This window comes from Saccopteryx leptura, chromosome 2, assembly GCF_036850995.1.
Source record: "Saccopteryx leptura isolate mSacLep1 chromosome 2, mSacLep1_pri_phased_curated, whole genome shotgun sequence".
NCBI classification, from domain to species: Eukaryota; Metazoa; Chordata; class Mammalia; order Chiroptera; family Emballonuridae; genus Saccopteryx; species Saccopteryx leptura.
The window spans coordinates 66641325-66665614 of record NC_089504.1 but is presented as its reverse complement, the minus strand read 5'-3'; the positions used below and the strand labels follow the sequence as shown (position 1 = coordinate 66665614).

General features: G+C 37.0%; 1 protein-coding gene across 5 annotated transcripts in view; it reads right to left on the bottom strand.

Moving 5' to 3' along the window:
• The window catches only part of KDM4C (lysine demethylase 4C), a 465676-nt gene that overhangs the window by 155114 nt on the left and 286272 nt on the right, over window positions 1-24290 (bottom strand). For 4 of the 5 annotated variants that reach the window (XM_066368119.1, XM_066368120.1, XM_066368121.1 and 1 more), the window contains 3 exons: window positions 7462-7643; window positions 4497-4710; window positions 2705-2781 (listed from right to left, as the gene is read on the bottom strand). In XM_066368119.1, the coding sequence (XP_066224216.1) occupies window positions 2705-2781; window positions 4497-4710; window positions 7462-7643 (473 nt within the window). Of the gene's footprint in view, window positions 1-2704; window positions 2782-4496; window positions 4711-7461; window positions 7644-20303; window positions 20491-24290 lie in introns of those variants that run through there. The other variant, XM_066368123.1, reaches the window with a different exon arrangement.

Sequence of the window (24290 nt, the reverse complement as noted above, 5' to 3'; positions counted from 1 at the left end):
CAAAGTTCAATCAAAATGGATAAATTGGAAAAACAATTGGTTCACTATGAATCTGCATATTTTCCACTTAGAAATAGAAATTATGGCCTGACCAGACAGTGGCACAGTGGATATAGTGTCGAACTGGAACGTGGAGGACCCAGGTTCAAGACCCTGAGGTCGCCAGCTTGAGTGTGGGCTCATCTGGTTTGAGCAAAACTCACTAGCTTGAGCACAAGGTCACTGGCTTGAGCAAGGGGTCACTCAGTCTGCTGTAGCCCCCCAGTCAAGGCACATATGAGAAAGCAATCAATAAACTAAGGTGCCACAGCAAAAAATTGGTGGTTCTCATCTCTCTCCCTTCCTGTCTGTCCCTATCTGTCCCTCTTTCTGACTGTCTCTGTCACAAAAATAAAAGAAAAAAATAAGAAATTATGTGGGTCTAAAATATCATCATAAAGTTCTCTTCTATTGAACAGTTTCATTTCTATTGCAATCTGAAATACTGATATGGTATCAATATTAAAATACAAAAGGTTTATTATATATTTTGAGGGTACAAGGGGTTAAGATTAATAGAAAGATGTTTTAAAATCAATTACAACGTGATTAATCTAAGCATTTCTTTCATAAGACATGCTTAAGGAAAACAGCATAATTAATCAGAAGCAGCCTGAGAATCAGGATGAGTGGCCTAGGTGTGCCCTGGCTCTGCCATGCAAGGAACAGTGTACCTTGATAAATAACAGGACTGCTCGGTATATGAGCACAGGAGCCGAGCAGTAACATGGGTGGAACAGAGAACTCTTCACGCCTTGGTGAACTGGAATAGCATATCTTTAAACCTATATCTGAGAGTAAATGAGAAGATATCCCTGGTCAAACTGATTCTACAAAGCTTTACTTTGGCTCCTACAATGGGAATAGGACCTGCATGGTAAACAAGAGTTTAATAGAGCTATTATAGCAGAACTTCCTGGCTGATTTACAGATGCTCTACATTTACATAGTTGTTGTTAATAGTGACCACACCAAAGGAAATGCCAAAATGTTTTCTGGAACCACTAACGAAAAGACTTATTAAGTTGTAGATGTAAGCTCTAACATCAAATATAGTATGTCCGTCAAGTTATGGTGCACTTTTGACCGGTCACAGGAAAGCAACAAAAGACAACAGAAATTTGAAACCTGCACCAAATAAAAGGAAAACCCTTTCAGTTTCTGTAGGATGATGTGGCAGCATGTGCACATGTGCAGATGATGACGTAACACCATGTATACAGCGGAGCAGCCCAGGCCATGCCAGTCGAGATGTGGATGGTACAGAGGAAAGTTCAGTGTGTTCTGTGGCTCGGTAAATTCGAATCCGTGACCAAAGTGCAACGTGAATATCAGCGTGTTTATAACGAAGCGCCACCACATAGGAATAACATTACTCGGTGGGATAAGCAGTTGAAGGAAACTGGCAGTTTGGTGGAGAAACCCCGTTCTGGTAGGCCATCAGTCAGTGACGAGTCTGTAGAGGCTATATGGGATAGTTACCTAAGGAGTCCTAAAAAATCTGTGTGTGAGCCCACATTGAACTGCACTGAATAGGTATGAAACTGGAAGAGTTTTCCTTTTATTTGGTGCAGATTTCACATTTCACATTTCTATCGTCTTTTGTTGCTTTCCTGTGACCGGTCAAAAGTGCACCATGACTTTACGGACACACTGTATATCAGATTACTAAAACAAGAGTGTCCACATTTTTGCCCATGTCCCCTTCACTAGCCAAAGTGAATGCCAGCAAAAAAAATTTAAAAATTCAGAAAGACATTCCCATGGACCTTAAATTTACAGTCACCACAAGTCTATTTCAACACCAAAAGCTAAACATATATAATCATGACATAAATTTCTTCATGCAAAGCATTTTCCTTATATTGTCCTCAAAATTTTAACTTTTGTTGCAAGAAAACTTAAGTCACTGCCATTAGCAATCATTGAGGAATAAAGCTATTGCTACCATTACAATCAAAACCATCAAGTTCAGCATATGCTCTAAAATCAAGAGTGAGGGATATGGTGTTGAGATCTGACAGGGTCTCACTTTCAAAAATGTTCTAATACCACCTGAAAAAGAACTTTTTAAAGGCAAATTAAAATAGCACATAAGAGTGACATACTGGATTAATGAAATGGTACTCAATGCTTGGATATGAGCTAAAGTTTCAACAAAGTCTCCAGGAAAAACAATGTAAATGAGGAGGGATCAGTGTCCCCCAAGTGGGGGATCATTTGTTGTTGAAGGTTCACAGCAGTGCCTGGGACAAGAGTAGATCTCTCAACTGTGTTGAAGTATGAATATATAACTAAATAAGTGGGGGAATTCCTCATGTGAGTTGAAGTTATTTATCAGCATGGTTTCCTCAGAGAAAATCCCCACCTTGACTGTTACTTCAAATACTTATTTCCAGAAATCAAAAACAGAACAATATTTTGGGCCTACTCACAAAGTAGCAGCAGTTTCTGTAGGTTATTCAGAAAAGGAGTGACACCTAAAAACTTTTAACATTTCTAAAATAAATATAGAGCAACACGTAGGATGATTTAGAAAGAGAAGACAAGACATACAGTGTGAATTGCATACAAAAGCATGTGTACAATCTTACCACTAGATTTGAATGTGTGCAGTCAATGGAATAAGAACTGGAGCTAAGAGATATTAACATGAGCTACTTACTGCAGTCCATGCATTTCTTTTGCATCGGACACATAACCATCCACCAGAAATCTCATGAGAAGGGACACCATAACAACCTATAAAATAATAACATGGATTAATGAATTAGGTATTTTGCATTGTGATAATATTACACATCTTAGCAAGGGATAAATAAAATCAGAACAACTATCTACCACACAATTTTTGCTTCTTAAAAAAAAAACAAAAGTACCTTGGTTCTCATGCCTCATACCTAAAAGGATATCAGTCCTAGAGAATAATGCTCACAATAGTTATTGCAGAAAATACTGACAGTTCTCAAATAGACAATATCATTTCTAAACTTTGTCTACTCCTTTACTCATGTCAAAAGATTTAAAAATAAGTTGTAACTCATAAAGCAAAGTTTTGAAGAAGTTTTAAAATAAAACAAATTTTGACATAATATTTTTTAATGAATGTAATTTAAAATTACATTTCTAAAATTATGTTTAGCTTTCATTCAGTGATAGGTACAGAGGATGCACAATTCATGTCTAGTGATGAAGGGACTGGCTATTCTGTACATGTCTGACTAAAAGTATCTGTGCAAGAAGATAGCTATGATGCAAACATATGTAGCAATTATGTAAAACCAACAAATGTACTACTCTGACTTCTTAAAATAAGTAGGTTTCCAGATATTTAAATTAGTAAATTTTAATACGACATTTCTGTAGCATTTGGTATGGGAAGAGAAAATAACAGAAGTGTAACTACCAAAGAAAAGACTATTCATAGTTAAGCAAAACTATAAAATGTTTAGTTCAAGCACATGTGTATAAAATATTCTGGCTAAACTACACAGCAAGTATATTCAGAAGTCAAGATTAAAATCCTAATCTTTTCTCAAATGGGGCTTTGCCTCTGATATACATATAATAATTTAGGGTAAATGTGTGTGTGCCACAAATTGATATAAATACATAAGAAGGTTACTATAATTACATTTCAAGCAGATTATGTTCAAATCCTTTGAAGAAGCTAACAGTATCTAATTAATAAATAAATGACAGACAGTGAGGCTGTATCAAACCTAATGTAAGAATAGTATTACAATAAGGTAAATATTGGGAATAAAACCTATATTATATGTGATTGGGTATGATTTATAATATGAAAATGCTTTCAAGTAGAGTTGCAATACATAAAGTTCCCTTTTACCTATTTTAAAGGATTTACATGGCAGGCCAGTTTTAAAAATCTCTTTATCACCCAAATATGTAAAATTACCAAACTGAGACAGATAAGAAGCCTAACCATCTCAGTGCTAGGGGAAAATAAATGCAATGACTGTTCTCTGAAAGGCAACAAAGATCTCCCTATACTTACAAAGAATGAAAATTTAACTCAACAATTAAATTTATCATTAACTCCCAAAATCACCAATAAAGAGAAATGAATATTCCTCTTTAAAAAGCCACACACAAAAATAATCATGAATCAACATCACAGATTGAAATTAAGTTTTTGCAAACTATAGGTTAAAATAAGTAAAATTCAAGCATGTGAAAGGAACCTCATGATTACCCACATCTAAAACCCAAACAAGCAAAATAATCCAGCCCTGATCTCCACTCACACGGTATAAATCTAACAAAAAAAGAGAATGATTACACTTACTCATACTTTCCTTAGAAGAAATGTGAGAAAGAATGATCTAACTTAAGAATACCAATACTTCAATGCAACAGATTTGACAGGTTACAAAGGGTCAGAAATAAAGACTGAAGCACTGGAGCGCCGATTGATGAATGAGAGATTCATTTACTTGCATGAACCCGTATGCAGCACTTTGCACAGGAAATCAGAAGGCTTGTTCCATCCTCTTCTAGGAAGGCGTTGGGTGGAGAATAGTCTATGTTTTCTTCGCTATAAATAAAACACATCTCTGGTATGAGGGGCTTAGTTTTTCCTCCTGAAGCAACCACTTCATCTAATTTTGTGTCCCATCTAGATTCATTCTCTTCATTGCTGCTATCTGGCTGAAAAACATAATATTCCCATGTGAGTAAAAAACACGGAAAAGAACTCATCATTTGTTCTAGTCACTCAAATCTACTAACAGCAGTCTGTCCACTGATGATCAGTTTCTGTTCCTTTTCTCCTTGACCCCACTATTAGCTTTTTACCAATGCTCCGCTCAGGCTCCCATCCAGGTGCTCGGCTGTAAGAACAAGAGGATATTCTGTGCATCTGCTTGTATGAGAAAGTGATGAGCTATTAAAACTATGTTCTTACAGAAATAGTTTATGGAAAGCATCAGTTTTTCCAATTAATTTTTTTTTCATTTTATTTACACTATGTTAAGAGACTTGGTTTCATTTATTGAAGAATCTTAACCTGGTTACATCTGAAGGGGGTATTTTAAAGACCTAAGTTTAAATCTAACAAAAGTATTTTATCTTTTTTTGCATTTTTCCGAGCTGGAAACGGGGTGGCAGTCAGACAGACTCCCGCATGCGCCCGACCGGGATCCACCCGGCGTGCCCACCAGGGTGCGATGCTCTGCCCCTCTGGGGCATTGCTCTGTTGCATCCAGAGCCATCCTAGCACCTGAGGCAGAGGCCTCAGAGCCATCCTCAGCTCCCGGGCCATCTTTGCTCCAATGGAGCCTTGGCTGTGGGAGGGGAAGAAAGAGACAGAGAGGAAGGAGAGGGAGAGGGGTGGAGAAGCAGATGGGCGCTTCTCCTGTGTGCCCTGGCCAGGAGTCGAACCCAGGACTCCTGCACGCCAGACCGACTCTCTACCACTGAGCCAACCAGCCAGGGCCCTAACAAAAGTATTTAGAGAGTTTTTGAAGGCATCTGCCTCTCCACAAAGTTTGAGAATATTAAGACAGAAAGATCTAGTGGTGCCTGGCCTGTGGTGGTGCAGTGGATAAACCATCAACCTGGAATGCTGAGGTTGCCAGTTCAAAACCCCAGGCTTGCCAAGTATGAGAAGCAACAACTATGAGCTGATGCTTTTCACTTTGCCCCACTTCCTTTCTCTCTCTCTCTCCTCTCTAAAAAATAATAAATAAGGTCATTAAAAAAATAATAATTTTTAAAACAAAAGAAAGATCTGGTTAATCTCACTAAATAAAAAATATAACATGAGGGGCACAAAGAAAACCAGATAGAAGGTGACGGAAGACAATTTGACATTGGGTGAGGGGTATGCAACATAATCAAATGTCAAAATGATCTGGAGATGTTTCTCTGAACATATGTACCCTGATTTATCAATGTCACTGCATTAAAATTAATAATTAAAAAAATGTAAAAAAAAAAATGTAATATGGCCTGCCAAGGCGGTGGCGCAGTGGATACAGCATTGGACTGGGATGCAGAAGACCCAGGTTCGAGATCCCGAGGTCACCAGCTTGAGCGCAGACTCATGTGGTTTGAGCAAAAGCTCACCAGCTTGGACCCAAGGTCGCTGGCTCAAGCAAGGGGTTATTTGGTCTGCTGAAGGCCCGCGGTCAAGGCACATATGAGAAAGCAATCAATGAACAACTAAGGTGTTGCAACACGCAACGAAAAACTAATGATGGATGCTTCTCATTTCTCCATTCCTGTCTGTCTGTCCCTGTCTATCCCTCTCTCTGACTCTCTCTCTGTCTCTGTAAAGAAAAAAAAAAATATATATATATATAATATGCTAAACAAAACTGTCACCTCTCATCAAAATATCTGAAAATGTTTATTTATTTAAAACTAATTAATAACTACCCTATTATCTCCAGAGATCTGATATTAATAAATATCACTAAATATTAAAATTTCAGTAGTATTTTTTTAATTATTGGGGAAATATATAGGCAAATTATGATGTAGAAATAAGAATCAATAAAAACTTAAGTTTATCTAAGACAACAGAAATTTAATGACTTAAAAGAAAAACAAAAATATCACTCACCAGGGCCATATTCAAAGATGAATAAGTAGTAACCTACTCCCTCTATTTACAAAGTACAGAAAACATGGCATATGATACCTTTTCATGCTATCAAACATCTGAACAGAAAAGCATTTACTTTACATGGAACTGTAAGATGTGATCTTAAATAAAATATTTTTGATTCAATTAGTTGAAATATAACCCAGAATATGTTCACATCAAAACACTTTATTGTATCTTAAACTAGATCATGTATTTCCATCAACCTTACTAGAATCCTAAAGATCATTTTGTCTATGTTAGAGCTGGTGAATGCGGCCCTCAGTGCGCTAAAATGCTGTCAGTATAACAGACATGGAATGATACTGAAAACATGCATAGCTGACTGATGAGGGTGAGCTGGACAGTTCAGTGTGAACTGAATCTGCTGTGTCTTCTGCATGTTCCACATGGAAAGATAAACAGAGATATTTTTAATGTGGTCCCAGAACTGACATCCTAATACTGAGAGTAATATTTTCAAGCATAAAACAGACACTAGGCCTAGGATTTCTCTTGTTAAGCTTTAAGTTCTCTGTTTCTTGGTGAAAGGGGTAGAAGGAAAGGTTGGATTTGACCCTTGACTGAAATAAACCAAGGCCAACAAATAAACCAATCATTTACTCAAAAATGATAAAGCACTGTCAAGAAATGTGTCTCGAGAAATTGTTTGGGGCTCTCTGATAGCCATTGGCTACATAAATATTAGTGTCTTCCTTTTCACATACATACTTACCTTACAATGATTCACCTGTGCTTTTACAGTCACAGAAAGCACATCGGTGAACAATGACCCCCTCCACTCTCATTACCTTGTAGTATGGCATGAGGAGAGCACAGATGGCACAGTGTGGCTCCATTCTACCCATGGCTGCATTGTACTCTTGCTCAGCCACAAAGTTTGGGGGCTTCGTCTGCCAAAGGTGGACCAGAGGCTTTGCCCAAGATTCAGTTTCTTCCACTTCCTCCTCAATTGATGGAACCTCAGGCAATTCTTAACAGACAGGGTGTGAAAACACAGTGAGCATGAGACACAGGGAAAGACAACCTTAATTATTAAAAAAGCAAACAGTCCAAAGTGTCTGTGATATTGTCAGACAGGATATCTATTATATATATATATATATATATATATATATATATATATATATATATATATATATACACACATATGTGTGTGTGTGTGTGTGTGTGTGTATGAATACCTATTTTACCTTTTAAATAGATCCTGAGAGAAGTATAACAAAAGTTTTCTTTTTGTCCTCCTCATCTTCAAAGACAAGATCATATCTGATGGCCAGACGACCACCTTGCTTTCAACACCATCCCCTTCCCTGACAGGAACTATTCCCTCCTATCAATCCTACTATTTCCATGTTTTTACTGCTACCATAACACCTCCCATGGTAAAACAGTGGGTATGTGTGAGGTCATCTCCAGCTAGCAGGGAAATTTGCCAGTCCAGGAGCTGCCTTAACCAATATTTTTAGTTTCCTTACTTAACATGATACATGGTTCAAGAAAAATTTATTAACTGGACTACATTTAATTAACTTTTGGGCTCAAGAATTCATGACAAACAACATCTGCAGAATATCTATCATGTGCTAAGCAATATACTGCCATTACATGGATATAAAAGACAATCTCTATGTCAAATCTTCTTATTTGTTCTATATGATGGTTCCGGGGGTCAAATTTCTTAAGCATGTATATCTGTTAACATGAAAGAAGCAAAAATCTACTCCACAAAAATATCATTTTAGAAAATTTTATAGAAGGGAAAAAATATAGAAAGACATAACAGGTTAAGAGAAAAAAATTCTTCATGCCAATAGCAGGAAACAGTATATCAGAGCAGTTGGCAGTAACCACAGCTACTTCTGCTTAATGTCTAGAGCTGTGACACATTCTAAAATTCGGCACCAGTAGCTGTCACAGAGTTATGAGTAAATACTATAGAGTAATGTCCTCAACTCCCAAGCATAGGATTCCTGCGAACCAGTGTGCTCCAGCCCTTGAATTATTGACTTACCTATTTTAGAAAAAGTCAAAACAGACTCCCTCAGATGGAAAAATAGGAAAGGTTACATGAGGCTGAAAATAACTCAAAAGATGCCAAATGCCAACTGAAGCAAAAAGAAACATACCTGCTTCCATGTTGGTGGTAGTGGTGGTGACACTATTACTATTACTACTATTATTATTAATTACTTACAACAGAAAATGCTGAGTAGTCAACCAGGGGCAGTGGTTAGAAAACAAAACAAAAAGTAAGATGGATTTGCAATACAGTAGTATGACTCTGATCATCAACTGCTTCCACCTCCGTTTCCCTACAACAAACATTAGACTACTTACTGAAAAGACTAAGATTTGAAAAATGAAAGGTGGGAGTGAAAAGTTGGCCAGGAAGTTGAAATAACATTAAATCCCTAACTCAGGTTAATTAACCCCCACATATGTACTAAAAAGGGATCTAAAAAGAAAAAAAGTCCTTGAGTTTGAGTAGTTGTTGCTACTTACTGGCACAAAATAAATTTATTGTATCACTCACTTTATTAAAAAAGATTAAAACACACAAGATAGATAATGCCCTTATCCCTTTAGTTGGTCATAAATTGAGTCATCAAAATATTTTTAGGGATGGAGAAAATACTATTTACTTCCTAAAAGCCTAGAAATGATGAAAAAGAAGTAGTAGAAAAAGGAAAAACAGAAAATGGACAGACATCAGACGGTATAAGAAAGGGCTACAGCAAGACATAACTTATAATAGCTTATGTAAATTCAGCTTGTCCAAAACCTCTCAACATTGACCTGGTTGACAACCCTGATCTATAGCTGTCCTCCAAATGATGAGCATGTACTCTGGCCCAAGAGTACTTGTCTTCTGTTTGGATGCTCTCTGAACCAGAGTATGCACTGGGCACCATAAGTAGGTAATGTCATATGTTATAAATAGCATGGCAGCAACACTGTGCCGCACCAAATACAGAAAACTGTCAGAAAACTGACCTAAATTTAAATTCAAACCCTTTGAGAAAATTGGACAGATGGTAGGAAGAAATGGGGGAGGGAGGGAGGGAGGGAAAGAGGGAGGGAAGGAAGGAAGGAGGAAGAAAGGGGAAAGGGAGGGAGGGAGGGAGGGAGGGAGGGAGGGAGGGAGGGAGGGAGGGAGGGAGGGAGGGAAAGAAATAGACCACCTTCTTATACCATATATTAGAATAAACTCAAAATGGAATAAAGACTTAAATGTAAGACTCAAAACCATAAAACTCTTAGAAGAAAACATTGCTCATAGTAATATTTTTTCTGATATATCTCAACAAGCGAGGGAAGCAAACAACATAAACAAACGGGACTACATCAAACTAAAAAGTATTTGCACAGCAAAGGGAACCACCAACAAAATGAAAAGACAATCTATTGAATGAAGAAAGCTATTTGCCAATGATACATCCAATAAGGGATTGCAAAATTTATAAATAACTCAAAACAACTCAACACCAAAAAAAAAATGCAATTAAAAAATAGGCAGGCACTTCTCTAAAGAGGACATACAGATGGACAATAGATATATGAAACGATGCTTTATGGCATTAATCATTAGAGAAATGCAAATTAAAACCACAATAAGATATTACCTCACATCTGTCAGAATGGCTATCATCAGTAAATCAACAAACAAGTTTTGGCAAGGATGTGGAGAAAAGGGAACCCTCATGCACTGCTGCGGGAATGCAGGTTGGTGCAGCCACTAAGGAAAACAGTATGAAGGTTTCTCAAAAACTTAAAAATGAAAATGCCTTATGATCCAGAAATTCTACTTCTGGGTATATATCCAAAGAAACTCAAAACACTAATTCCAAAGAATATACACATCCCTAGTTTCATTGCAGCATTATTTACAATAGCCTAGATCTGAAAACACCCAAGTGACCATTAATAGACGAATGGTTAGTGAAATTATATATATAACACAGAGATACAGATTACAGGATAGCAAATCCCAGAAGGAAGGGGGGAGGGAATGAAGGGGAGGGGGTATAAATAGGGATACGGGGGTGGGAGTTATATTCAGTGGGACACTTGAATCTATGTAAACACAATAAATTAAAATTAATAAAAATTGGGGAAAAAAGAAGTTGTGTACATACATACAATGGAATATTACTCAGCCATAAGAAAGAATGAAATCTTAAAATTTTTGACAACATGGATGGACCTTGAAGGTATTACGCTAAGTGAAATAAGTCAGAGAATGACAAATACCATATAATTTCACTTACATGTGGAATCTGAAAAACAAAATAAGTAAACAGAATCAGATGCAGAGAAAAGACTGAGGGTTATGGAAGTCAGGGCTGGGTGAAGTAAGTGAAGGGATTAGAAGGTGTAGATCAGTGGTTGCAGAATAGTCAAGGAGATGTGGGGTGCAGTATGGGGAACATGTCAATAGTATTTGTGGTGGCTATGGCTATAGCTATGTGTAGTACAAGATGGGTGCTGGAAACATCAAAGGGATTACTTCATAGATTGTATGGTTGTCTGACCACTGTGCTGTGCACCTGAAACTAATATAAAATAATATTGAATGTCAACTATAATTGAAAATAAAATAAAATAAAAATTCTAAACCTCTAATTCTAAAGGGCTGTGGCTTTAGATAAGATAGATTCTCACATGATAAGAATTCCTTTCTCTCCTACTTCAGGATTTTGTTTTAATATTAAAATAAAATAGTAAAAGACTTATTTTAAAACTCTAAGTACCAAAGTCCTTTGTAAATTCTAAAGTGATATATGAATGTATGTATTATTATGTAAAATCCGTCTGATCATCATAGTTTCATTTTATTTATTTGTCAATTTGGTGCTGCAATATATTATGATGGGAAAAAGTATAGACTGTATTTAATCAAAAGATTGTGATTATCTATTCTGATTTTAATTTAGCTTTAAAAGTAAAAAATTGTTGGTACATTCTTGAAGGTATATATTTTGAATTTTTGAAATTTCCTTATTAAATTATTCATCCCTCTTCTATCTCCCAAGAACTCTTGCTTATCTCTGAACCATGGCTTTGTTTAAGCACAGACTATAACCTGGCTATAGTCTTTCTCAAATTTATGATATTCATATAACTACAAGTCTCAATCCCTTAGGGATCCATGACTGTTCTGGGGGAGAATCTCTTCAGGATATCTAAATATTCTCATCATCACATTATTCCAAATGAAACCTCTCCCTTTTAGCCTCTAAACACCTTCCTCTACTCTTGTTTCTTTCATAGGGTACCTTCATCCACTTATTGGAAAAAAAAATACTGTCTATCTTTCAATGTACAGATGAGGGAGAAAGTTTTTCCATTGTAAATTCTAAGCATTTGGCAACACTATGCCTAGGAATTTCCTCTCCTCCTCCTTTTCTTCAATGAAAATTGACTGATGAACCCTCTAAATGTTTCACTATAATCCCATTGGTATATAATTACCTCACAACATGATGTACTTTGTAATACATTGTACAATGAAAATAGGCCATACTGTTCTATAGATTTTTAAAGTATCAGATTAGTTCTCATAACATCTTCATAAAAAAAAGGCAGGGGCAGATATTATAAAATGTCCAAAGACATAGACACCGCAGGCATCCAATGAATACCAATGTTTTTATTACTATATCTTATTTTATACCAGCATACCAACAATCAGAAGACTGCACACAGCTCTGAGGCCCATTCTGAACACCACAGTTGACTGTAGAATAGAGAAAAAGAAAGATCCCTTGGTGTACTGCATAAAAGTTTGGGAAATCTGTGAAAGCACAGAATTCCCTTCTTTCCCAACTGAATTCTCAACAAGAACAAAAGAAGAGCCAATGGCGTTAACAGTGGCTCTCAAAGTAAGGTCTGTGGACTCCAGGAGAGAGAGAGAGAGAGAGAAACACACACACACACACACACACACACACACACACACAAATTTTACAGGGTCATGGTCAAAAATACTCTCATGATAACACAAAGATGTTTTATACCTATGTCACCCTGTCAACATTTGCAATGGTGATATAAAAGCAATGGAGGGTAAAACTATGCCTTAACTTCAATCAAGGCAGTGGCACCAAAGCAGTCATTATATTGTTGACTACTTCACAGTGTGTGATAAATAGGGGAGGGGAAACAGTATTGCCTAACAATGCTTTATGAAGCCAAAAAATATATATCAATTTTATTAAATTTGCAATAAAATGGGATGTATGGATAAAGTACTTCTGCTGCACAGTGAAGTTCGATAGTTGTCCTAGAAAAAGCACATGTGCAATTAGTTGAATCACGAGTTGACTGAACTGCCTTTTTCATGTAACACAATTTTTACTTGAAAGAATAATTAATAAACAAACAATGGTTATTCAGCCTTGGGTGTCAGGCAAGTGAACAAAGAAAAATCATTATTTTAATAATAAGCTATTGAGAATATCTGTTGACAATGGTAAATTCAAGCTTAGAAGTCAAAATCAGAATTTTGGATGACTTATATCCACTGTTGGGAGTTTGACAGCTTCAATGCTTAAAGCTATTTCTGGTAGAATTGATGATGATAATATTAAATAAAATTTGTAAATATTAAGTAAACAGACCTTTATACTCAGATCCTTGTTTAACAATGTATGATACTACAAAATTATGCATATATAAGAAAACCCAAGTCCAAAACAGACCAGCAAATCTTTTGTTTAATAGAAGCAAAAAATTTACTGATGTGGTTTCAGATTTCATACTGCAACTAATCGTTTAAAAAACTACCATTCATCAAGCTTTGATGTAGTGTCAAAGAAGAATATCCAAAATTATCTAAAAGAGGCTATTAAAATACAGTTATCCTTCCCACCATGTATCAATGCAAAGTCAGGGCTTACTTCATCTACTTCAACCGGAACAACATAGTACAACATATATGAATGCAGAGCATCTATGAGAATCCAATTATTTTTATTATATCTGATATTAAAACCTTTGCAAAAAATGTTAACAATGACACTCTTCTCTTTATTTTTTAAGGTTTGAGGAAATTATGTTTTTATGAAAATAAATATAACAGTTTATGTATTTATTATTGCTACTTTTAAATGAATCAGTACATTTAAAATTTTCCCTCTTTTAACTTTCACTAAATAAGTATTGATAAAGTAAACCCATGAGAAAGAAAGGGACAAAACAAGATGAGACAAAAACTCTTAAGGAATCCTCAAAATACTTATGAGCATAAGAGGTGCTGAGACCTAAAGGTTGAAAATCACTGACATGCATATGTATTTCCATCCAAAAGTATTTGTATCACAGAGTATCTTTTGAACAATACGCCCTAATAAAACTAGTGCAGTCTGTTTCTATGTTCTCTTAGCCAGGCAAAGATTCCATCAACTGCTTTCAACAATCAACATGTGATGCTGAAGCAGAAAGAAAGTAAGTCAATACTGCAGAAGGGCCTCCTTTCCTGTTCTTTCATTAAAGTCTGCAAGGTTTGCAAGCCACAGCAGAAAAAAATTCTATGCCAATTGCATTTAATTTTCTTTTTTCTTGGTGAGCCTTTTACTTCATGTAGGAAACCTAGACTACTAGACTGCTGCATTTACAAAAAACATTCCCAAGAATATCAAAAGCCTAAACACACAGCAGTTCCACCAATTTCCACAGCTCTACTAAATTCACAGAAGCAGGACACACACAGCTCCAGGCACTATGTTCTCAGGAACTTTGTCCTGAATCAGCAAACAGGCAATGGCTTAAGCAGCCTCCTCTGATGGAAGACCAGCCCCGTAGAAGCACTGCTGTGATGGGGGAATGGGCAGACCAGGTAAACACACTGAAGTAACTCACTGAAAATGCTGCTGCCATATCAGCAGCACCTCCAATAGCCGTTCTGAAATTTTTCAATAGTCATAGAACTAAAGAACAATTAAGTTGTTTTATTTTATAAAGGAACTTGCCTCTAGACCAAACTTCTGGATCACACACACACAATACATTGAAATTGTTGTTGTTTTTTAGTAGTATTAAAAATATTCTTTCTGACTTATACCTAGGAAACCAAACTATACCTCTGGATCTGAATATTTCTGGCCAAAATAAAAGTTCATAGAAAAAAGTAGTTAGTGAAAATATATATATTTATATAAAGAACCAAAGAACAGTACTCAAGAAGAAATAACAGTTAAACCAACAATACTTGATTTATATAAGTGACAGCTGCTTACCAAAAGGCTAACCACAACTTTTGCCTCTGCAATTATTCGTAGATAAGACCCCAATAAGTAGTCCCTTACAGGCAGCCTGCTAACAATGTCCCTCCATCCTTCCCCAATGTGTCTTAAATGCATCTCCAAAACTGTCTTCCCTGCTTACCATTCAAATCATACTCGCTGTGATATTGTGATATAAAAAGAAACAGGTCTTTGTCCTGGTTCCTGGTACAGAGCTTCTAAAACCTTTGGGACTTCTTGAGGGATATGGGTAGGAGAGGCATCCCTGGTTAAAATACTTGATCTTAGATCCTAATTCCTGACTCAACTTCTAAGACCCTTGGAATTACAGAATTGAAAGTGTCTTTTGAATGCTCATGAGATGACAGGGATGGCCCCTAGATAGCTCCAAAGATGAGGGCTGGTCAACAAAAAGACAAGCTAATGATTAGAGAGTTAGCATCTGAGAACACATTCAGGGGTGAAGAGAGGGGCTAAAGTTGGACTTAACTGCCAACTAATCAATCATGTGGACATAAGCAGTCTCCATTAAAATCCTAAACACAGGGTTCAGAGAGCTAATAGATTGGTGAGTACATCGAGGTGCTGGGAGAGTAATGGACCTGGAGAGGTCAAGAAAGTTCTACACATACCTCCCCCGACCCCGTACCTTGCCCTGCACATCCCCTTCTTTTTGGCTGATCCTGATTGTAAGTCAAAGTGTTTTCCTGAGTTCTGTGATCCATCCTAGCAAATTATCAAACCTGTTGTAGGAACACCCTCCACCCACATCCAGACTTTCTACCCCATTGGTATGGAATCTGAAATGAAGGTAATGAGAGAAACTGAGTACTTAATCTGTGGGAGCTGTGCTTACTCAAGGCTGTTAGTGTCAGAAATGAATTAAATTGTAGGATACTCAGTTGGTGTTGTGAGAGTAGGAAAATTGGTTTATTTGGGGAAAATAACCCACACCATTAATTGTCAGAAGTATTTGTACTTGTAGTACTTGCCCTCTCCTCAGGACAATAGATAATCTATTTCAAAAGATCAAAACAGTCTCAAAGGAATAACTAGAAATGTGCCTGGTTGATATGTAACTATATAAAGTCAGTAGTACATCTGATGCTGACCCAATGACTCTAGAGTAGTAAGAAAGTTTGCATGAAAGACACAATCCTATTGGGTATTTGAGGAGAAAAGAAATAAAGACTAAAAAGTTGGAAGCTCAAAAAATCCTAGAAACATTATGGTTCTGTTAAGGTAGGTAACTAAATATTAATAAAGAAAGGTAGCAGAGGAAATCAGACATTGAGGAGCCTGCTTCAGAGGGAAGCTACAGCATTCCATTTACTAGAAAGCTATAGCATTTACAATTCCAGACACCCCGGGGATTGCCCTGCTAAGGGGATTAATACCCCATCCTCCAGTTTTTCAAGCTCCTCAGGGTACACTGATCCATCCTCACCCTGGGGAGGGGGTGCATCTGTGCTTCCTCTTAGACCCATGCACTGCTGAAGCCAGGATGGGGGCCACAGATGCTTGTGGGTGTAGCCCAGTGGTTCTCAAAGTGTGTGCCAGGGTGCGCCCTAGAAGATTTCCAGGTGTTCTTATGCTATTCCAGAGAAATATGTGCCTGCTGAGGACCAAAAAACCAACAGGGTTTTTGGAGTTTAGATTTTTGGGGGACAGAGGTATGGGGAATTGGCTGTAAACTGACAGTCTACCCAACCCCCCACCTTACTTGCTTGATTAGGTTGCAAAAGGCTGTTAAGCTGTGGTGCTGGATTGTTTACACTACCCCCATCCATGTTCCCTGGAAAGACTGGAGGCAAGTTTCTTCTAAGCTTTTTTTGGTGTAAAGTTAAGATGATATGTATGGTGGGGGTTTTCTGCACTCAACATAATTAAGAGTAAAAAGAGAGAAATCCTTCAATGTATTGATGAGGAAATGAGAGTTTGCCTTTCAAATATATGCCCAAACATTGAAGAAATCACTAGGACACATCAGGCTAATGTTTCTCATAAACACAAGAATGAAAAAACTTAACACATTCGTGCCAGGACCTGCTGAATTTATTAAATCTTACTAAGAATGTATCTATCTATATAAAAAGATAACTTTGGCATTTTTTTAATTTTTTAACCCCTTATTTTTACAAATTCTAAAAAGCATAACTCAAAAAATGTAACATAAAAATGTTTTTTAGGCCTGACCTGTGGTGGGGCAGTGGATAAAGCGTCGACCTGGAACACTGAGGTCTCTGGTTCAAAACCCTGCACTTGTCTGGTCAAGGCACATATGGGAGTTGGTGCTTCCTGTTCCTCCCCCTTTTCTCTTTCTCTTTCTCTTTCTCTCTCTCTCTCTCTCTCTCTCTCTCTCACACACACACACACACACTCACTCACTCTCCTCTCTAAAATGAATAAATACATTTAAAAAATGTTTTTTAATGTCAATAAATTTAATTTTGTCATATTTATTTCGTTTAATTACCACAAAAGCATGCTTGGACTTCATATTTTTTTCTTTAATATTTGACTTAATTATTATAACATATTTCTTATTAATTTGTATATAGTGCGCCACAATTATTTGTAGGATTTTAAATGTGCCCTGACTTCAAAATGTTTGAGAACCACTGGTGTAGCCTAAAAGAAGAATCTGATTGGTTTGTGAGAGGAACCAATGCAAGCTCACAAAAGATTAAGAAACTGATGGTTGGCTTTAAAAAAAGTTAGTCCTTCACAGTCCAAAAGTATGAACAGGATTAGTAAAGAACCAGCCCTGCCTTCTCCCTTGCTGCTTGGAAATGCACACTCACCCACTCATTTGTGAGTTCTCCAACCAGCCATGCTGCATGGTTTGGCAGCCACCTGTGGTCTAAGAGCTAACCAATCTTCCAAGTTCAGACACTGAATGCATCCTCTATACAGCAACACAGCGCCTGTACTGGACTAAGCTTTGGTTTGGACTGAATCATGGCACAGATTACTGGATTTTTGTCTTTATATTGGGCCTAATGAATTGGACTATGTTCTTGGCAGGATGGACTAAGATGAGACACTAGGAACCTGTGGGCAGCATTCTACTAAATCGCGAATAAATCTTACTGTGATAGCTTTATTTTCTCTAGACGGAACTCCTGTAAAATGCTTTTTCTGTGACTGTAAAAGAACACTATCTCTACCGGCAACAGTTCTAAAAAAATGTCAGGCTTGCTGCAATTCATTCCAGGATCTTATGATGTTTGATCTCCCTCAAACTAATAAAACTTTCCAAGGTGTAGTGGGAGGCCCACTGAGTAGTGATCTTAGGGATTATTATATACTTTAAATTTTAATGATTAAGTATTTATTTTGGTTACTTTCTATATAAAGCAATTTATGCTGCTTTTCATATAAAAGATTTAAATAGATTTAAAAAGCTTATATAAATAAAGAGCAAAACTAAAATATTAGTTCAAGTGGTCATAATATTAAATCTATGGCAAACACTGCACTGTTGATGAAATAAACTAGAAAGAAATAGGCCTTGACCCTAGAACCGTGATGGTAAACCTTTTTATAAAAACTGCCTACGAAAAAGGTTTGCCATCATGGCCCTAGAACAATGGTTATTCAACTATGCTGAGTTAAGCACGGCTACAAAAGTAAAGCTCTGATCCAACTCTATTAGAATAAACTAAAATAGTTTTATTCATATAACCTATGCTGTTTTAAAGTTTGGTTTCAATTCCAAACCTCATTTTCTTCATCTGCAACGAGTATAAGATTATCTAAATTACAGGGTTTTCCAGCAGCGTTTATGTGATACCAGACATAAAACTGCTACTTATTAGTATACAAAACCTAGAGCTTCAAAAGATGAAGCTTCCTTCTGAAGTGAATCAGAATTTGCTACCCCAAACTATGCCTTTTGGAATATTGATTATTTTTAATTGAATTTATTGGGGTGACATTGGTTAATAAAATTACATAGGTGTCAGGTGTACCATTCCATAATAAATGATCTGTACACTATACTGTGTGTCTTTACCACCCAAGTCATGTCTCCTCCCACCACCATTTATCCTCTCTTTATACTCTTCTATCTCAATCCACTACACTTTCCCTCTTGTAACCACCATGTATTGATTATTTTGAGCTGGTTTTTAAGAAATAAAAGCCTCAGGAAAAACCTCTGACATTCCCCCTAACTACCTAAAAGGAATTTAGAGGACCTGCTCCAAAAAGGGAAGTATCATCATAGAAAACTATAGTTTAATATGAACAACTATGTCACAGACAAGGAAGAACCTAGCAAGGCCCCTTTGATCATTGGTAAAGCTGACCCAGCAAACAGTTATTTACCAGATATTTGCTTTTCCATCTCCATGATCCTGCCCCTTGAAGTTCCAAACCGTAAATCTTTCACCTTAACTCAAAATGGTATTTAATCCCTCAACTGCCCGATTTGTCACTGCATCTCATATTCTTATGGAATCCCCATGTGTACATACATATCAGATTTGCTTGTTTTTCTGTTTATCTGTCTCATGATAATTTATTACTCCAGCCAGAACAAATTAGAAAGGTAGAAGGAAAATTATTTTTTGTACCCCCCCATACTTCCTTCTGAGTTTCCAGCATAATCTTTGTAAATATCATCCAGAAAACTACATAAAATACATACCCTTATTACTAAACTTTTAACATGACAAGAAAAATTAGAACAGGAAAATCCACGCTAGACAGAAACTCAATTATGTCCTATTTATAAACATCAAAAGATTTATTTTTGCTAAGGAAAAAAAAGCCTTTATTCTCTCATCAATGGGTCAAAAATAACACCAAATATTATTAATGATAAAAAATTAATATTTTCTATACAGGTATTCCCCAAAAAGTGCCCATTTAAAAATATGTCAAAAAATTACAGAATGGACATATTAGGCCAGCATTAGAAAGGGTGCTTTTAAATAATATGAATAAAATATAACATAAATATATACATGATATAACATATATTATTAAGTGAAAATGAATATTATCTTAGAGAAAAAATCAAGGAAAAAAACTAAATAGAGAATTATGTCAATTCTATAAAAATATATTTAAAAATATGAAATAAAAGACAGAAGTTTCATAAGTTTTTATAATTAATAAAACATATAATCTTTTAAGTTAAAAAATGTAGTCAGAAGAGTATTAGGCAGTTCCTATGAATTGGGGAAAACCTTAGTTTAAAAGCAGACATATGTTGATTTATTTACTCCTTAGTACAGTGTTTTTGAACAAATTTTACTTACACAATGTAAGTGGATTTCTCAACAGAAAAACATTTGGGCCACTGTGGAAGGGCTGCTGCCAGGACTGGCTGATGGAACCTGGCAGACGGAGAAAGCCATCAGCTCTACTATAGCACAGTTTCCCTTTACCAATCACCACAATGATTGGGATGGTGAGGTTCTGTTCCAGTGGTGTGTTTTGGCTGGGATAGCACTATTCTTTTGCTATGGAGAGCACAGCAGCATCTGTTATCTTTCAGGTACTTGAGCAAAATCTCAGCCCTGGGAGGCATTATACATACAGCTTCGAATGTCCTGGAGGAAACTGGAAGGGGCGGGAGTAAGAGGGCAAGCATGAGTTACCAAAAAAAGCAAAGAAATTCAAGTTTAGGAACTTTATTGTTCCCATACAAACGACTGTATAATCTGTATGCAAACTGTATTTCAGTGATTTATAAAACTCTGAATTTCAAGGGTTTGTAAAGGTGTGTTCCAAAAGTACAAATGAGAAAGTAAATATTAAGTAGAAAAGAAAAAATTACAGAACTTTTTAGGTATGATTTTACTGGGAAGTGGTGACATTAAGGAAAAATTCAATTCTGCACTACAGTACTCCTAAAATGCTAATGGAATAATGAGTAACAGGGAATTCCACTGTTTTAGGTCTAAAGCACCTAAGAAAGTAAATGGATAGACGTAGTTTTATCCTTTATGCATAACATTGCAATAACAGAGATTTCAGAAATGTTTCAAAAGGCTACATTCCAAACCATTCAATATACTACTTTAAACAACAAACATTCCAAAAACACAATCCAGATTTCCTATTATATAAAAATGCTAATGCTGATAGTACCTCTGGGGAGGTGGATTTCACTGAGAACTCTGGCATTATCAATGTTGTTTAAAATGTTTAAAGAATGTTAATTCATTTCTCACCAATGTACATATTCTTAGAATACACATGGACACCAACAAGGACTAGTGCAGATTATCTACAATATCAATAGAGGTGCCTGGTTCTTATCAAACATTCACATGGCTCACTTAAGCTTCTTTGGTCAGTACTGGGGCTGACATGGGGGTTGCCAGTGTGATAAAGTATGTAGAAAGAGTGCAAACCTGGGAATTAGAAAGAGTTTTAAGCCTGTTATCTACCAATTGCCAGCCTTGTGACACTAAACAATTGAATTAATGTCTCTGAGCTTCAGTTTCCTCAACAGTAAAAATGATAACACCATCTAACTTAAAGAATTATATGTAGCAATTGCTAATAATATATATAATAGGAAGAAAGCAGTAAAGTGAATTTCCATATCTTGGTGAAGATATGGTAAAGAAAACTATCTTTGGAAAACTTGATGACAACTTGGCACCAAAAGGAATTTATTCTAATCATCAAACCAAAAGAGAAATGGAGAAAGAGTGAGTATATGAAACTTACTATTGAGTTGGGGAATAAGTTCGTAGCGTTTTTACCAAAGACTTTTATTTAAACAAAAAACAATAATTATATCAATAAGTTAATCAATTATATATTCGTCGTTGCTGTTTACAACCTCTTCCCACTTCTCGACCAATTTGTTGATGCCGTTCCGCCAAAAATCGCCTGATTTGGTGTCAAAAAAGTTGTTGAGCCAGTTTTTAAGGACCTCTTTGTTATCGAAGGTAACGCCTTTCATATGGTTTGACAGGGAGCGGAAAAGATGGTAATCGGTTGGTGCAAGGTCCGGAGAATACCGCGGATGCTGAAGGACCTCCCATTCAAGCTCTTGGAGTGCGGCTTTGACGACTTGTGCAACATGGGGCCTGGCGTTGTCGTGAAGGAGTATGGTTTGACCATGTCGATCAGGTCTTTTCAGTCGAATAGCCTCATTCACACGGTGTAGCTGGGCAATGTAGAGCTCCTTGTTGACCGTGGCATTCTTTTCGAGCATTTCCCAGTGCACCATGCCCTCCCAGTCCCACCAAACACATATCATGATCTTCTTTGGATGAAGGTCCGGCTTGACTCTCGGCTTTGGCGTATCTCCTGGAGCCACCCACTCCTTTCTTTGCTTCATATTGATGTATAGGCACAATTTCTCATCTCCCGTGACGATTCAGAACAAAAAGCGCTGTTTATGACCGCGTGTTGCTCGATGGCGGGCGAGATGCTGAGAAGCAATTTGAAGGCGACTTTCTTTGTTTTTTTTTGTTGAGCTCATGAGGCACCCAGGTTCCCAATTTTTCGGTAAATCCCATTGAATGAAGGTGATTGAGAATCGTTTTATGATCGCAGTTCATTTTTTCCGCCAATTCACGACTGGTTTGGCGACTGTTCTCCTTCAAAAGTGATTTGAGACGTTCTTCATCGAATTCAGAAGGCCTTCCGCTGCGGGACATGTCATCGACCTCAAAGTCGCCATTTTTGAACTTTGCAAACCATTTCCGTGCTATAGACTCACTGCAAATGTCCCGGGCTGCTTGGGCAGCTTTTTGACCTCGATGAAAAGCAAAGAAGAGCAGGTGTCGAAAATGTTGATTTTTGCCTCCTGGGTATTCCATTTCTAAGCCTCAAAAATAATAAAAAATTAAATAACTCAAAAATACAATTAACATAGTTTTGTAGAGCAGAAAGAGTTTTATCGAATGAATACTTACCCTTTGCCAAACAGCAAACAAATCGTTGTAAAATAAAGAAAATATAAAAACGCTACGAACTTATTCCCCAACCCAATATATGTTAGGCAATGTGACAGATACTAGAAATAAAAATTTAAATAAATAGTCTCCTGTCTTCAAGGAGTTCACAACTTCCCATGGGAGAAACCTCCAGCTTCTTAAACTATTTCATTAATAGTATCAATAATACAAAATCAAAAAAAAAAAAAAGGTTGAACAAAATCTATAATCAAAGAACGATAAGGATGTTGCAATTAATATGAAAAAAAAGCTCCTATTAGCTAAATGTCAGCTCTTGTCATCTATATAAAGGATAGCAGAATCCTTAGACATATTGGCCCAAGAACTAAAAAGGGTATCGGCCCTGGCTGGTTGGCTCAGTGGTAGAGCATTGGCCTGGCGTGTAGAAGTCCCAGGTTCAATTCCCGGCCAGGGCACACAGGAGAAGCGCCCATCTGCTTCTCCACCCCTCCCCCTCTCCTTCCTCTCTGTCTCTCTCTTCCCCTCCCGCAGCGAGGCTCCATTGGAGCAAAGATGGCCCGGGCGCTGGGGATGGCTCCTTGGCCTCTGCCCCAGGCGCTAGAGTGGCTCTGGTCACGGCAGAGCCACACCCCGGAGGGGCAGAGCATCGCCCCCTGGTGGGCAGAGCGTCGCACCCTGGTGGGCAGAGCGTCGCACCCTGATGGGCGTGCCGGGTGGATCCCGGCCGGGCACATGTGGGAGTCTGTCTGACTGTCTCTCCCGGTTTCTAGCTTCAGAAAAATAAAATAAATAAATAAATAAATAAATAAATAAATAAATAAATAAATGGTATCATCTGGTAAATCACACAAAACAGCTGCTAAGGAGAGGAAAAAACTTCATACAGGGAAGCCATGATGTCAAATACCAGAGAAACAAGGGTATGGACTACTCTACAGAGAAAATGTATAGAAAAAGGTTTAGGGCAGAATGCTAATGACAATTCTTTCATTCCACACCCAAAGTCATCTGGTGATCCTACCAGCTATACCGCTCTTGCTTTCCTCAAACATGCCACATTCACTCCCTCCGTGGTGCCACTGTATCACTGTTCTCTCCCATGAAGATTCTTACCCCAGATCCAAGTCCTTGGCTAACTCACTTAAAGGCATTACAAAGTATATTTCCTCTGGAAAAGCCCTTAACAACTATGGAAATATTTGAGTAATATTCAAACATGCGTATATACTACAGCAAACCTTTTCTCCTTAACATTGTACTCTCTTTTACTAGCACAACAAAAATTCCTACACTTTTTAATCTTAAAAATGTTTCCCCAAAACAAAACATGAACAGTAAATGAAGCAGTGTAGAATTAGAATTCCATTTGATATATATATAAAATAGTAGTCACATCATCATTGCCCCTAAAACTAGGAACCTAAAATCCCAAAAAAGAGAAAAGGAATAAAACACTTTATACAATTAAAATGATGACAA